Source organism: Eimeria necatrix, genomic scaffold (assembly GCF_000499385.1).
Source record: "Eimeria necatrix Houghton genomic scaffold, Enh_scaff785, whole genome shotgun sequence".
Lineage (NCBI taxonomy): Eukaryota > Apicomplexa > Conoidasida > Eucoccidiorida > Eimeriidae > Eimeria > Eimeria necatrix.
The window spans coordinates 4,221-17,910 of record NW_013651757.1 but is presented as its reverse complement, the minus strand read 5'-3'; the positions used below and the strand labels follow the sequence as shown (position 1 = coordinate 17,910).

At 52.0% G+C, this 13,690-nt stretch overlaps 3 protein-coding genes across 3 annotated transcripts in view; all 3 read left to right on the top strand.

Annotated features, from left to right (window-relative positions):
- Positions 1-504: 504 nt before the first annotated feature.
- ENH_00075900 (hypothetical protein, conserved) lies at positions 505-2,903 on the top strand (the record flags this gene model as incomplete). The annotated part of the gene is made up of 3 exons (XM_013577670.1): positions 505-993; positions 1,210-1,363; positions 1,549-2,903. 3 exons carry the CDS (start codon positions 505-507, stop codon positions 2,901-2,903), a joined length of 1,998 nt encoding a protein of 665 aa, XP_013433124.1.
- A 4,145-nt stretch (positions 2,904-7,048) lies between these two features.
- Positions 7,049-8,521, top strand: ENH_00075890 (membrane fatty acid desaturase, putative; the record flags this gene model as incomplete). Its single annotated transcript, XM_013577669.1, has 1 exon — positions 7,049-8,521. The coding sequence occupies one exon, from the start codon at positions 7,049-7,051 to the stop codon at positions 8,519-8,521; it is 1,473 nt and encodes a 490-aa protein (XP_013433123.1).
- A 3,632-nt stretch (positions 8,522-12,153) lies between these two features.
- The window catches only part of ENH_00075880 (B-box zinc finger protein, putative), a gene marked incomplete at both ends in the record, with an annotated part of 2,612 nt that continues 1,075 nt past the window's right edge, over positions 12,154-13,690 (top strand). Inside the window, one exon of the mRNA XM_013577668.1 lies at positions 12,154-12,967. Within this exon, the coding sequence (XP_013433122.1) occupies positions 12,154-12,967 (814 nt within the window). The remainder of the gene's footprint in view (positions 12,968-13,690) is intronic.

The following is a 13,690-nucleotide window of genomic DNA, read 5'->3' as shown; positions in this document are numbered from 1 at the left end:
CCCCCCCCCGCCGTGGCCGTGGTGACCTCCTCCCCGGGGGCCCCCCCGGGGGCCCCCCCGGGGGCCCCCGGGGGGCCCCCCGGGGGGCCCCCCACAGTGGTGGTGGAGGAAGAGCGCACTGTGGGGCCCCAGCCCGTAATAAAACTAGACCGCCACACAGCAGTCATCCCGGCCCACAGCTTCGCCCCCAAGTTCGTCTTCGTCGGAGAACAGTGGCTGCCAGCCCCCACGGAAAGCCACGCCAATCAAATCCACAGAATAAGTTTGGTGGAAAAAACAAAACTGGGAAGGAAAGACAGCCGCAAGGCGGAGGCCCGCGGGCGCCGGGTGTACAGACACGCCGCCAAACACGCCCCCCACTTCGCCAAAGTCCTCCTCAGCAGCGCCGGGTGTACAGACACCCCAACGGGGTGTACAGACACCCCGCCGGGCTGCGCATGCGCAGCAGCCGGGTGTACAGACACCGCAGCGGGGTGTACAGACAGCCCGGAAGAACGGCTGCGCATGCAGGCGCGCGCGCTGGGCGAGCTGCTGCCGGCCTTGTGTCTGCGGACAAGTGCCACGGAAGTGCAGCACTTGCGCTACAGTTTGGTGGATTATTCTTTGCAAACTCTGGAGAACATCGACACTGAGGGTCTCCGCCAAACCCTCGGGGACCTCTGCAGCCAGCCCCTTTACCTCCTTTTGAGGGTTTACGAGTGCTCCAAACTCCCCGACTTCTCCCCCCCGGACACCCCCACCCACGCGGGGGGGGGCCCCGGGGGCCCCGGGGGCCCCGGGGGCCCCTGGGGCCCCTTCGAAGACACCGACGGCTGGGCCGTCGTCTATGAGGCCCCCCCCGTCGAACTCGGAGACAGATCTCGAGTCTCCTCCAGTGCTGTTCGTCTCCACGAAGGAGCTCGCTTTTATTACAAACATCCAGTGTCTCCTCCGAAGCCAACTCTGTATCCCGAGAAGGAGCTGCACGCCGCGCTGCCGCCCCCAGGCAGAGCCGTCCGCCTAAACCCTAAACCCTAAACCCTAAACCCTAAACCCTGAAACAGCGACTCCCCGCGACCCCAACAAAGGCCCGCGAGCCCGCGGAGGAGAAGCCCTAGCGGGCTCAAGGGCCGCGCGCGCCAACTCCCGCTTGGGGACTAGGGTTTAGGGTTTGGGGTTTAGGGTTTAGGGTTTAGGGTTTAGGGTTTAGGGTTTGGGGTTTGCGCGCAGGTCCTCGTGGAGACCCACTGCAACAGCTGCGAACCCCAACTCGCAAGGGCCTCCTTTGATGATGCTGCTGCTAATGCCCTCAGGGGGGGCCCCCTGGGGGGCCCCGTTGTCACAACAGTGGTGGACATTGCAGCCAACACAGACCCTCCAAAGGGTGCGCCCAAACCCTAAACCCTAAACCCTAAACCCTAAACCCTAAACCCTAGGCGCTTGCGGGACGCTTCCGGGTCTGTCGGGTGTTAAAACGCTAGCCTCTTTTAGAGCCAGACACTCCTGGGAAGCCCCTGCAAACCCTAAACCCTAAACCCTAAACCCTAAACCCTAATTGAGTGGTTTCAGGGGCTTCCCGCGCGTCGCCGTGCATCCCTTATGACCCCCGGAGGCCCCCAGCGCTGGCCGGGAGGCCCCTGGAGACAGTAGAGGGTACAAGTGTCTCCTTGAGGGCCCCCGTGAAGACGGAGACCCTCCCGCCCCGCTGGAGGGGCCCCCCGAGCCCGCGGGGGGCCCTCTCCTGGGGCCCCCGGGCCCCCCGTTCGCGTTCTGCGGACGCGCCGTACGTGAGGGGCCCCCCGGGGCCCCCCCCGTGTGGGGAGGAGGGGTACTTTGGGGGCCCCCCGAAGGGCCCCTCCGTGTGGGACGCCAGCGGGGGGCCCCCCCCGGCGGGGGGCCCCCTGGGGGGCCCCCCGGGGGGCCCCCCCGCGTGGGGGCGGGGCCCCGAGCTGTACACGGGGCCCCTGGAGACAGCCGCAGACCGCTTCCGGCTGCTGTGTCTGCAGCAGCAAGGGGTTTTATTTGAAAACGAAACTTTGCGAGTTTCTTGTTTGGTGGGGACCAGCAGTTTCCCTGTGAACCGGACTTTGCATGCGTCTGTGGAGCTGAGCATTGTGTCGAAAAAGGGGCCTTTTTGGGAGTCGGGGGGCCCCCCCGGGGGCCCCCCCGGGGGGCCCCCCGGGGGGCCCCCCAGCCCTGCGGGGGGCCCCGGGGCCCCCACGGGCTTCCACTGCGTGCGCAGCAGCATCCAGAACTACGACAGCGAGTGCCTGCACTGCGCAGTGTCGCCGATAGTGCGTGCGCCGGGGAAGGGGCCCCCCTGGGGGCCCCCCGGGGGCCCCTGTGGGGGGGCCCCCTGGGGGCCCCCCGGGGCCGGGGGGCCCCCCAGGGTGATCCAAACGGTGGTAATAACCGTGTTAAAACCCTTTTTGGTGGTCCCGGAAGTCGTGCTGGAAGTGGGACTTCCCAATGGAGAAGAAGAGAGAAATGTCTTTGCACTTCCCGTGGTTCTTTCGCAGTTCATGAGGCCCCTGCGGCTGTCTCCCGCTGCGCTGCTGCAGCTGTGGTTCGACGGGGGCCTCCACAGCAGACTCACCGCGCTGCGGCTGGCCCCTGCTGTTGCTGCTGCGGGGGCCCCCCTGCTGCAGCAGATTGTGTCTCTGGGGGGCAAGCTGGGGCTGGTGTGTGGGGTCCGCCACAGACTGGCGGAGAACTCTTTGCTGGCAGCAGGAGAGTTCCCGGCAATTGGGGACATGCAGGGGGACTCGAGGGCCCTCGTGCGGCTCTGGAGGGGCCCCCACCGCCCTGCTGCTGCTGCTGCTGCTGCTGCTGCAGCAGCAAAACTCGAAGTCAAGGCCCAGGACCCCAGGGTCGCAGCCAGCCTCTACGAGCTCCTCGTCTACCTCCTCGAGGGCTCCGACTAAACCCACCTCCAAGGGGCCCCTAGGGGGCCCCCACGGGCCCCAACGGGACCCACGGGGCCCCCAGGGGGCCCCCAGGGGGCCCGAGGGGGCCCCCAGGGGGCCCCCAGGGGGCACCGAGGGGGGCCCCTTTCGCCGGCGCGCGGGGGCTTCTGAGGGGCCTCCAATGGGCTGCTCCGCCGCGTCCAGGGGGCCCAAGGGGGGCCCCAGGGGGGCCCCAGGGGGGCCCCAGGGGGCCCCCAAGAGGCCCGTAGGAGGGGCCAAAAGGCGGCTTTGGAGGTCCCCTGGGGGGCCCCCAGGGGCTGCTGCTCAAAGGGCCCCACTAGGGGGCCCCCAGGGAAGGGCCCCACAGCTGCAGCGCGCTGTGCGCACTCACAGCGGGCCCATCCAGGGAAAGACAAAGGGGCCCCTTGGGGGCCCCTGGGGGCCCCTTTAAGGGCCTCTTTTAAAGAACTTTTGGGCCTTTTTGAGAGCATTCTGGGGGCAATCAAAAACCCCTTTTAGGGCTTCCTAAAGGCCCTTTCTGGGCCTCCAATGGGCCTCCAAGGGGCCTCTTTAAACCCCCTTAGGGGCCTCGTTAGCGCCTTCTGGCCGCCCATTGGGGCCCCCTTGAGGGCCCCTTGGGGGCCCCTTGGGGGCCCCTTGGGGGCCTTTTGGGGGCCTTTTGAGGGCCTTTTGGGGGCCCTTTGGGATCATTCTAAGGGTCTTTTGAATGCATTTTGAGGGTCTTTTGCGGGCCCATTTGGACCCTTTCTGGGGCCCCATAGGGGCCCCATTAGGGGCCCCATTAGGGGCCCCATTAGGGGCCCCACTAGGGACCCTTTTGGGTCATTTTCATAGGCCCCTTGGGGGCCCATAGGGGACTGGGTTCAGAGTGTGGGGGCCCCTAAAGGGCCCCCAAGGGGCCCCTTGAGGCTCTTTTGGGGCCCCAAATAAGTTTTGAGTTTTTCCATTGTACCAAGTGGCACCAAAGAGCTGTTCTCTCCAAGCAGCAGCAGCAGCAGCAGCAGCAGCAGCAGCAGCAGCAGCAGCAGCAGCAGCAGCAGTAGCTGGAGTAGATGCAGCAGCATTAGTAGCAACAGCAGAGGCAGCAGCAACAGCTGTAGCAGCAGCAGCAGCAGAATTAGCAGCACAATTAGCAGCAGTGGCAGCAGCAGAAGCACAAGCAGCAGCAAAAGCAGCAGCAGCAGCAGCAGCAGCAGCAGCAGCAACTGTCGTGGAAATGAATAGCAGCAAATAAATTGAGGCAAATAAAGAGCAGCAGATGAAGAGAAAGAAATAACAAATGAAATAATTAAGAAGACAAATAAATAAACTCAGATAAAGAGACTGATAAAAAAAGAAAAACAAAAAAGACAAATAAAAAGAAACAAACAAGGGGATAAATAAAACGGACCAAATAGAGATTTAAATAAAAAGAAATAGAAAAACAAAAAAGAAAAAAGGGAAATTAAAAAACAAAAAGAGACAAAGAGGGAGAAATGAAAAGAGACAAAAAAGAAATTAAGAAATATAAAGAGTTAGTTTATTTGATTAATTAATCAGCCAATATTTTTGACACTTTTTTGAGTTTTTATTTTTTGATTTTTATTTTGAATTAATTCCATTAAAGGACTTGCATGCATTTATTTATTTTCCAATTGTCCATTAAAGCCCCAAAAAATATTTTAAAACAAAAATGCGTTTTCATGATTTGTTGCGTTTTTTGATTTTATTTTTGATTTTCATTTATGTTTTGTCTTTTTATCTTTGTCTAACTGAGTTTTTTATTTGTATTTATTCATTTGTATTTATCTATTTATATTTTATTTATTTATATTTCATTTATTTGTATTATCTTTTTGTGGTCTTCTATTTATATTTTACTTACTTGCATTTATCTGTTTCTCTTTTTCAGTTTTTTCGCAAGTACTTTCGCAAATATATACTTTTAATAGTCCTGTATTTATTCACCCATTTATTTTAATTAATTAACTAATTAATTAATTGGAATCAGTTAGGTATAATTAATTAATTAACAATTAACTAATTAATTATAATTAATTAGTTAACTGTTAATTAATTAATTAATTAATTATAATTAATTAACTATAATTAATTAGTTATAACTAATTAATTATAATTAATTAGTTAATTGTTAATTAATTGTAAGACTGGTGTCTGCGTCTCTTTTGTCTGCATGCGTCTGCATGCCTTTTGGGGCTTTTTGGTTGCATGCAAAGAAACTAATTAGGAGAAAGTTATTTGCAATTTAATTTATTTAAATTAAATTGCAAAAAAGTGCATTTTCATCAAATGCAAGTATTCTTGCCCCCCAAAATGTTTTCTTTTTATTTCTTGTGGAGTTTTTGGATGTTCATATTCAAAAGAATTCAAATTAATTCATTATTGTTCAATTCACTTGTTTATTATTCATTTATTTATTTATTTATTTATTTATTTTTGTTGTTTTCATTTATTATTTAGCATTTGTGCTTTTGCGCTTTTTCCACTTGTAGATTCTCCGCCTTTTCTTATTTTTCCCCGTGAGCAAAAGGCGAGTTTTTATAAATAAAAGTGAAAATAAATTTGAATATTGCAAATAAAAACAAATAAATAATATATTTATTTAAATAAATTTAAATAAATTTAAATAAATTTAAATAAATATAATTAAGTAAATCGAATTGAGCCCATAAAGGTCTTTGTAAGTTGCCAGTTTATCTTCAGACCTCCTTTTCAGGATTTCAACTTTTCAAGAATTCCACTTCACCAAATTGTTCATTTTTTTGCATTTTTTCTCCATTTTTTCTTCAGAAATGATTAAAACGTTTCTTTTTTTTGTTTAAAAGGTCCATTTGGCGTTTTGTTTCACTTTTTTGAGAAGTGGAATTCAGAAGTGGCCGTGCAGTTGCACGAAGCCGAAATGAGTTGAAAATTTGCGAAAATTGTGGGCAAAAGTCTGTAATTTTTCTTCAATTAATTGAAAACATATTTTTAATTAATTTAGAATATACTTTTGACTAATTAAAAACAAAAAGTCCACTTTTGAGTGCATGCATTGCGCATTTGCGTGGCCTCGAATGCGCAGTTGTCTCAGGAAATGTCTCGAGTGAAAGCGCAGATGTTTGCACTTCGGGAGATGAAAATATAATTAAATTTGAAATTGCATTTAAGTTTAAGTCCAAGTTTATTTCTAAATTGCAAATGTGCAGAAATAAAAGGGTTTACGTTGAACTGCAGTGACCCACAAGTAGGCAGCAGCAGCAGCAGCAGCTGCGTCGCAGCTGCTGCTGCGCTGCTGCTGCGCTGCTGCTGTGCATCTAAAAAGGCAGCAATTAAAGAAGCAAAGTGGAAAAGCAAATAATGGAAAGCAAAGCAAGACAGGGGGGAGTCTAAGCAGCAGCAGCAGCAGCAGCAGCAGCAGCAGCAGCAGCAGCAGAAGCAGCACCGTGCGTCACAGAGCTTGCTGGGCTAGCTGCGGCGCGGGCGCGCAGTCTGCGGCGGGGAACTTGGCAGAAAAGTGGTCTTTAAATGGACTAAAAGGTTTGAAATTGAATTAAAATTGGAAATTGGATTCATTTGAGAAGAAGGGAGGGGAATTGGGAGCAGAAGAGCAGCAGCAGCAGAGCCCCTCTCGATGCGGCGCCCACCGACGACAGCAGCAGCAGCAGCAGCAGCAGCAGCGGCTGCCCGGTATCTGCCGGCTTGAAAGGGCACTAAAGTTGCGTTTTTGTGGCGAAATAAAAGAAATTAATTTGCAAAAAGTGCTGCAAAGAAGGCGGGAAAGACAGGGCTGGCGGGCGGGCCGCAGCAGCGCGTTTGGTTGCAGCTGCAGCAGCAGGCGTGTTGCTGCTGCGCTGCTGCTGCATCCACAACAGCTGCTGCAGCGCAGGGCTTGCTGCTGCTGCTGCTGCTGCTTGCGTCTTGCTGCCGCAACTGGAGTTTATTTTCGCAATTAATTTATTTGAATTTCGGGAGCTTGCTGTTTGGTGGATCTCTGGCAGTTGTGCGGAGAGCGCCGCATCGCCGCCGCGAGCTTCCTTGTGCGAGCAGCAGCAGCAGCAGCAGCAGCAGCAGCAGCAGCAGCAGCAGCTGCAGCCGCCGAGTCGCAGCAGGAGCTTCCTGCTGGGTCCTTGTTTTTGGCGGGTCTCTGTCCCTGCTTCCCAATGTCCGCCTCCCCCCTCCCTCCCGCTGCTGCTGCTGCTGCTGCTCCTGCTGCTGCTGCTGCTGCTCCCGCAGCAACAGCAGCAGCAGCAGCAGCAGCGTCTGCCTCTGCCTCGCCCCCCGGCTGCAGCAGCGGCGCGGCGCCCGCTCCCCCGCCCTCCTCCCCCCCTCCGCAGCAGCAGCAGCAGCAGCAGCAGCAGCAGCAGCAGCAGCAGGAGGGCGATCTCTGCGAGGAGGAGGAGTTGGAGGACGGTTTCAGCAGCAAGTTGCGTTTCGAGTCGCGGGCTTTCCACTGGACCTCTCAGGGGATATCCCACGCGCGTCGGCGGCGTTTAATTTTGCAACTCCATCCCGAAGTGGAGCAGCTGAGTGGCTACGACAGCCTCGCTGGCCTTTACGCCGTGTCAGTGGTGCTGCTGAACCTCTCGCTGGCCTGGGCGGTGTCCCGGGGGGCCCCCTGGGGCCCCCGCTGGTGGCTGCTGCTGCTGCTGACTTACTGCTGCAGCGGGACTTTGAACCACATTCTCTTTTTGGCCATGCACGAGGCAGCTCACTGCACCCTTTTTCCCTGGAAAAGGGCCCACCCCCTCTTCGTCATTTTCGCCAACTTCTCCATGGGAGTCCCCGCGGGAATGGGCTTTTTAAAGTACCATTTGGACCACCATGTCTATCTAGGGACCAGTGGTCTGGACCCGGACTTGCCCTCTGGGCTGGAGGCGCGGCTGTGCAGCAGCAGCAGCGGGAAGCTGCTGTTCCTGCTGCTGCTGCCGTTCAGCTACACTTTGCGTCCTTTGCTGCTGCAGCGGAAGCCGCTGCTGCTGCTGGAGCTGCTGAACGTGCTGCTGGTGCTGCTGTGGGACGTTTGGGTGTACGTACACCTGAGCCCCGCGGCGCTGCTGTATCTACTCCTCGGCAGCTTCTTTGGCCTCTCTCTCCACCCTTTCAACGGCCACTTAATCGCAGAACATTACCAATTCCCTCGAGGTCAAAGACTTCAAGAAACTTGGAGTTCTTACGGACCAGAAAACCTCTTAACCTTCTGCGGAGGCTACCACACGGAGCACCACGACTTCCCGCGAGTCCCCGGCTACAGGCTCCCGCTGCTGCGGGCTGCTGCAGCAGAGTTCTACTGTCTCCCCTGCCACCGCAGCTGGCTCCACTGTCTCCTCGAGTTTGTCTCTTGTCCCCAACTGTCTCTTTTCTGCAGAGTCCTCAGGGCCTCCCCGCGGGGGGGCCCCGTCCCGGGGCCCCACCAGTTGCTGCTGCGGGAGCCGCAGCAGCTCGACTCGTACTGGCGCGGGCCGGCGGCTGCGAGGCGCAAGCTGCTGCTGCTGCAGCAGCAGCAGCAGCAGCAGCAGCAGCAGCAGCAGCAGAGGGAGAAGGAGAGGGAGAGGGAGAAGCGGGAGAAGGAGCAGCAGGACGCAGACGCAGACGCGGAGGTCGAGCAGCACCCGCTGCTCAAGAAACTCGTTTAGACTGCTGCTGCTGCTGCAGCAGCAGCAGCAGCAGCAGCAGCAGCAGCAGCAGCAGCAGCAGGGAGGGGAGGAAGGACGGAGGGGCCCCGAGGGCCTCTCCTGCTTGACGCGCTTGGCGGCTTGGCCCTGTAGTGTAGTAGCTGAATTTATGTTTAATAAAAAGTTTCTAATTATTCTTCTCTTCTTATTTTCTTTCTTATTTTCTTTCTTATTTTCTTTCTTACTTTCCTTGGGCTTCTGCTCAACTAGTAGCCTCGCATTTGCTGCTGCTGCTGCTGCTGCTGCTGCTGCTGCTGCTGCTGCTGAGGTGTACGGACACCGCAGCACTTGAGACTGAGCAGCAGAAAAACCGGCAGCGTTCTCGAGTCGCAGCAGCAGCAGCAGCAGAAACAGCAGCAGCAGCAGCAGCAGCAGCAGCAGAGAAGGCCTCCAGACTATGGGGGCGAAACTCAGCCCATGCATGCGCTGCAGCAGCAGCAGCAGCAGCAGCAGCAGCAGCAGCAGCAGCTTGTGTACAGACACGGCAGCGGAAATGTCCACCCACGAGCCACAGCAACCTTTCAATGGGGGTTTAACTTTTATGACTATTCTGGGGGCCCCCGGGGGGCCCCCAAAGCTGCTGGGGGGGCCCCCGGGGGGCCCCCAAAAGCTATGGGGCCCTTAGAGGGGGCCCAAAGGGGGCCCCCCTAAGAAACCTAAAAGCGGCCACCAGAATAAGCGGGGGCCCCAGGGGTCCCGCTAAAAGCCCCTTAGGAGAGGCGCTGGGGGCCCCTAGGGGCCCCCTCTAGGGGCCCCCTCTAGGGGCCCCCAGGGACCTCCTCTGGGGGCCCCCAGGGGCCCCGGGGGGACCCCTGGGGTTTATTTTTGGGGGCCCCAGGGGCCCCGGGAGCCTCCGAAAATTCACTTCTTGGGGGCCCCTGGGGCCCCTTGAGGGGCCCCCTTTAACCCCTCGCCGCCTTTGAGGGTTTTGTTTGTTTGCGCAAATTGAATTATGTTATGAATTGCATCGAAATTAGCTGACAAACCCTAAACCCTAAACCCTAAACCCTTAAGAAGCAGAAGGACCCAAAGCAGCAGCAGTTGAACGGAGTTCGTTTGAAAAGATAAATTATAATTAAATAGTGAACCAATTATAAACAAACACCAAGTAAATTGTAAATAAACAGAAAATAAACTTAAAATAAATATTAAAAAAACGCCAATAGAAAAAGCCCATGTACAGACATAAGGGAGAAGCATTCGGGTGTACAGACGCCGCCGTGGAGTGTATGTACAGAGAACACATGAAAGCACTTCGAAGGGAGGAGAAAGAAGTCTTTTTTGGAATTATATTTATATAATTATGCATAAATAAATGTTTAAATATAATTCATTGCGCAGTTATTCACTTTTATCTGCATTTGCATGCTTGCATGCAAATGCAACTGGGGTGTACGTACACTTCACTCAGCTGCACTTGCACGCATGCAAATGTGTTTGCAGACTTTTATTTTCATGTTGCAAGTTCAATCTACATTTATTCTCCCAAATTGCATGCATTTAAATGTAAATAATTTAAATATGTTCCGAAAAAAGCAAATAATCCCAAATAAAACCTTCTGCATGCACTCTCCGCCTATATATACAAATGAATTTATTCACAAATTCATTTCTTTTCATGCATTTATGTGATTGTGTATTCATATATACATTTAAGCAATGTACAAATATATATTTATATTTATTTGTATTTTTATAACCATTTTATTCACTTCAGGTTATATATTTTCTTCCATGTAGTATTAACAACAAATTAAATACGCATTATATACAAATATCCATTTATTTCTATTTATATACTATATATATGTATATATATGCATATATTTATATATATATACATATATTTATATATATATTTACATAAGTATATTTATTACAACTATTTATTAAAAGTATTTATTAAAAGTATTTATTAAAGGTACTTATTAAAAGTATTTATTAAAAGCATTTGTTAAAAGTATTTATTAAAAGTATTTGTTAAAGGTATTTATTAAAAGTATTTATTACAAATAAACTTTTGCTGCATGCAACTTCGCCTTGAATTTCAGTGCATGCACTTGTGCAGGTCCAAGGCCAAAAAATGAAAACAAAAAAATTAAAATTAAAATATAATAAAAAGTAAATATAAAAGTTAATAAATATTAAATGAATGCCAAATAAATATAAAATACTAATTTAAAATAAATAAATAATATCTGTTAATTATAAAATATGTTTTTGTGAAAAACAAAAATAATAAATAATTCATTTCTTTTGTTTTACGTTTTTATCTAAAAAGCTTCCGAGGTGTACATACACCTGCACGCCCTTGTGCCTGCCTTCAGCTGTATGTACACCTGCAGCTTCAGCAGCAGCAGCAACATTAACGCTGCTGCTGCTGCTGCTGCCGCTCGAAGTACTGTTGCTGCTGCTGCTGTTGCTGCTGCTGCTCCAGCTACTGTTGCTGCTGCTGCTGCTGCTGTTGCTGCTGATGCTTCTGCCTCTGCCCGCACTGCGGCCGCTGCTGCTGCTACAGTTATTGCTGCTGCTGCTGCTGTTGCTGCTGCTACAACTACTGTCGCTGCTGCTGCTACTGTTGCTGCTGCTACTACTACTGCTGCTGCTGCTGCTACTGTTGCTGCTGCTACTACTACTGCTGCTGCTGCTGCTGCAACCGTTGCTGCTGCTCAGTATCCTTATTTATCTACACTTTAGTCTATGGCCATATATATAGTGATTTTTATAGTTGTATGCATATAAGGCCACGCTAAACCCTAAACCCTAAACCCTAAACCCTAAACCCTCTTAACTTCAAAACTCTAGAGAGTGAATGCCTTGCAGTTCTCGCTGCTCAGCCCTAAACTCAAACCCTAAACCCCAAACCCTAAACCCTAAACCCTGCGTGTGAAAGCTCAACTATAAATAATAATCCCCAAATATCCACCCTGTAAACCCTAAACTAATCCAAATCTTCAACCCTAAACCCTAAACCCTAAACCCTAAACCCTGAACCCCCAACTGTGTGTGGCACACCTGCCACTTTCTACGTAACAGTGACAGGCGGCGAATCCTTTGACCTTTAAACTAAACCCTAAACCCTAAACCCTAAATCCTAAACCCTAAACCCTAAACCCTAGATCCTAAACCCTAAACCCTTGCTGAGCAGTCACTGCGTGACCTGTGGTCGGGGGCCGCTGGTTATGCTGCCGAGCCCCAAACCCTAAACCCTAAACCCTAAACCCTAGGGGCCTCCCTAAACCCCCAAAACATTGATTTAATAATTTTAACAGCTCTTTTTAAGGGTTTAAATCTAGGGTTTAGGGTTTAGGGTTTTGCTTCCTCGGGAGCAATTGCGGAGGGCCGTGGGCCGCTGCCGACTGACGCCCATCCTAAACCCAAAACCCTAAATCCTAAACCCTAAACCCTAAACCCTAAACCCTTGGCTCTATAAACCCTAAACCCTAAACCCTAAATCATATGTCTGGCGTTTAAACCCTGAGCCTCCCAGTCTGAGTCGCGCGTCTCACCCCGTGGTTTCCACGCGGCTCTGCGCCGCTAAACCCTAAACCCTAAACCCTAAACCCTAAACCCTAAACCCTAAACCCTGGACAATGCCGTGGCGGCCCGAGGCCCCCCTGGCCCTAGAGAAGGCCCCCGAGCCCAAAGTGCTGGCATTTCGTGCTGCACTGGCAGCAGCAGGGGCCCCCAAACCCCAGGGGCCCCCCGAGGCCCCTGGGGGCCCCCCTGCTGCTGCTGAGGGGCCCCCCGAGGCGCCGGCTGGGGGGCCCCCCGCCGCTGCTGGGGGCCCCCCCGGAGAGGGTACAGCAGCGCGCGGCAGCAGCGGGGGGCCCCCCGACGTTGCTTGCTGCTGCTGCACTGCAGCAGCGCCGGACTTGCTGCTGCTGCAGTGCAACCATGTCTTGTGTCTCCCCTGCGCAGCAAAGCTGCTGCAGCAGCAAGCAGCAGCAAACCCGCTGGCCCCCTACAACTGTCTCTCTTGTCCGTGCTGCAGTAAGGAGACACTTATTTCTGACACAGCAGCAGCAACTCTTGCGGGCAGGTACTTCAAAAAGTCCAAAGCAGCAGCAGCAGCAGCAGCAGCAGCAGCAGGGGGCGGGGGCCCCGAAGCAGCAGCAGCAGCAGCAGCAGCAGCAGCAGCAGGTGAGGGGCCGCAGGAGAAGCGGCGGGTGGGTGCTGCTGCTTTGACGGCGTCTTCGGTGGCTGCTGCTGCTGCTGCGGGGGCTGCGGCCGCAGCAGCAAAGCCCGCAGCAGCAGCAGCAGCAGCAGCAGCAGCAGCAGCAGCAGCAAACGAAGACTGGCCCTTCATTTGCTACCTTTGCCAGCAGCAAAGTGCTGCTGTCTTCTGCAGAAACTGCGTCAAGCCTTTCTGCAGCAAATGCGCAGTGGAGGCCCACAACCCCCCAGGTGAGAAGTGTCTCCTTTTGTCTCTTTTGGATTTTGTTTTTATTTTTTTGTCTCCTTTTTGTCTTTTTCAATTCCTTTTTGTCTCCTTTTTAATTCCCTTTTTAATTCCCTTTTTGTCTCCTTTTTGATTCCTTTTTGTCTCCTTTTTAATTCCTTTTTGTCTCCTTTTTAGTTCCCTTTTTGTCTCCTTTTTAATTCCTTTTTGTCTCCTTTTTAATTCCTTTTTTTCTCCTTTTTAATTCCCTTTTTGTCTCCTTTTTTTCCCCTTTTTAATTCTCTTTTTGTCTCCTTTTTGATCTCCTTCTTGAGTTCCTTTTTGTCTTCTTTTTGTCTCCCTTTTAAAATCTTTTTTAATTTCCTTTTTGTCTCTTTTTGTCTCCTTTTTAATTATTTTTTAAGTTCCTTTTTCTCTTTCTATTATCTTTTTATTATCTCTCTTTTATCCTTCTTTTCCACAACACTTTTTGTCTCTTTTGTCTCTTTTTGTCTTTTTATTTTACCTCTCCATTTTGTCCCTCTTGTGTCTCCTTTTTGCTGCTTCGCCCCTCTCAAAACTGTCTCTTGTTGCCCCCAGCAGCAGCAGCAGCAGCAGCAGCAGCAGCAGCAGCAGCAGCAGGCCGTTTGTGTGTGTCTCGCGCTTGCCCAGGTGCAGCAGCAGCAGCAGCAGCACGGCTGCTGCAGCACAGCTTCTCCGTGCTGCAGCCAGGCCCAGTCCCCCCCCCG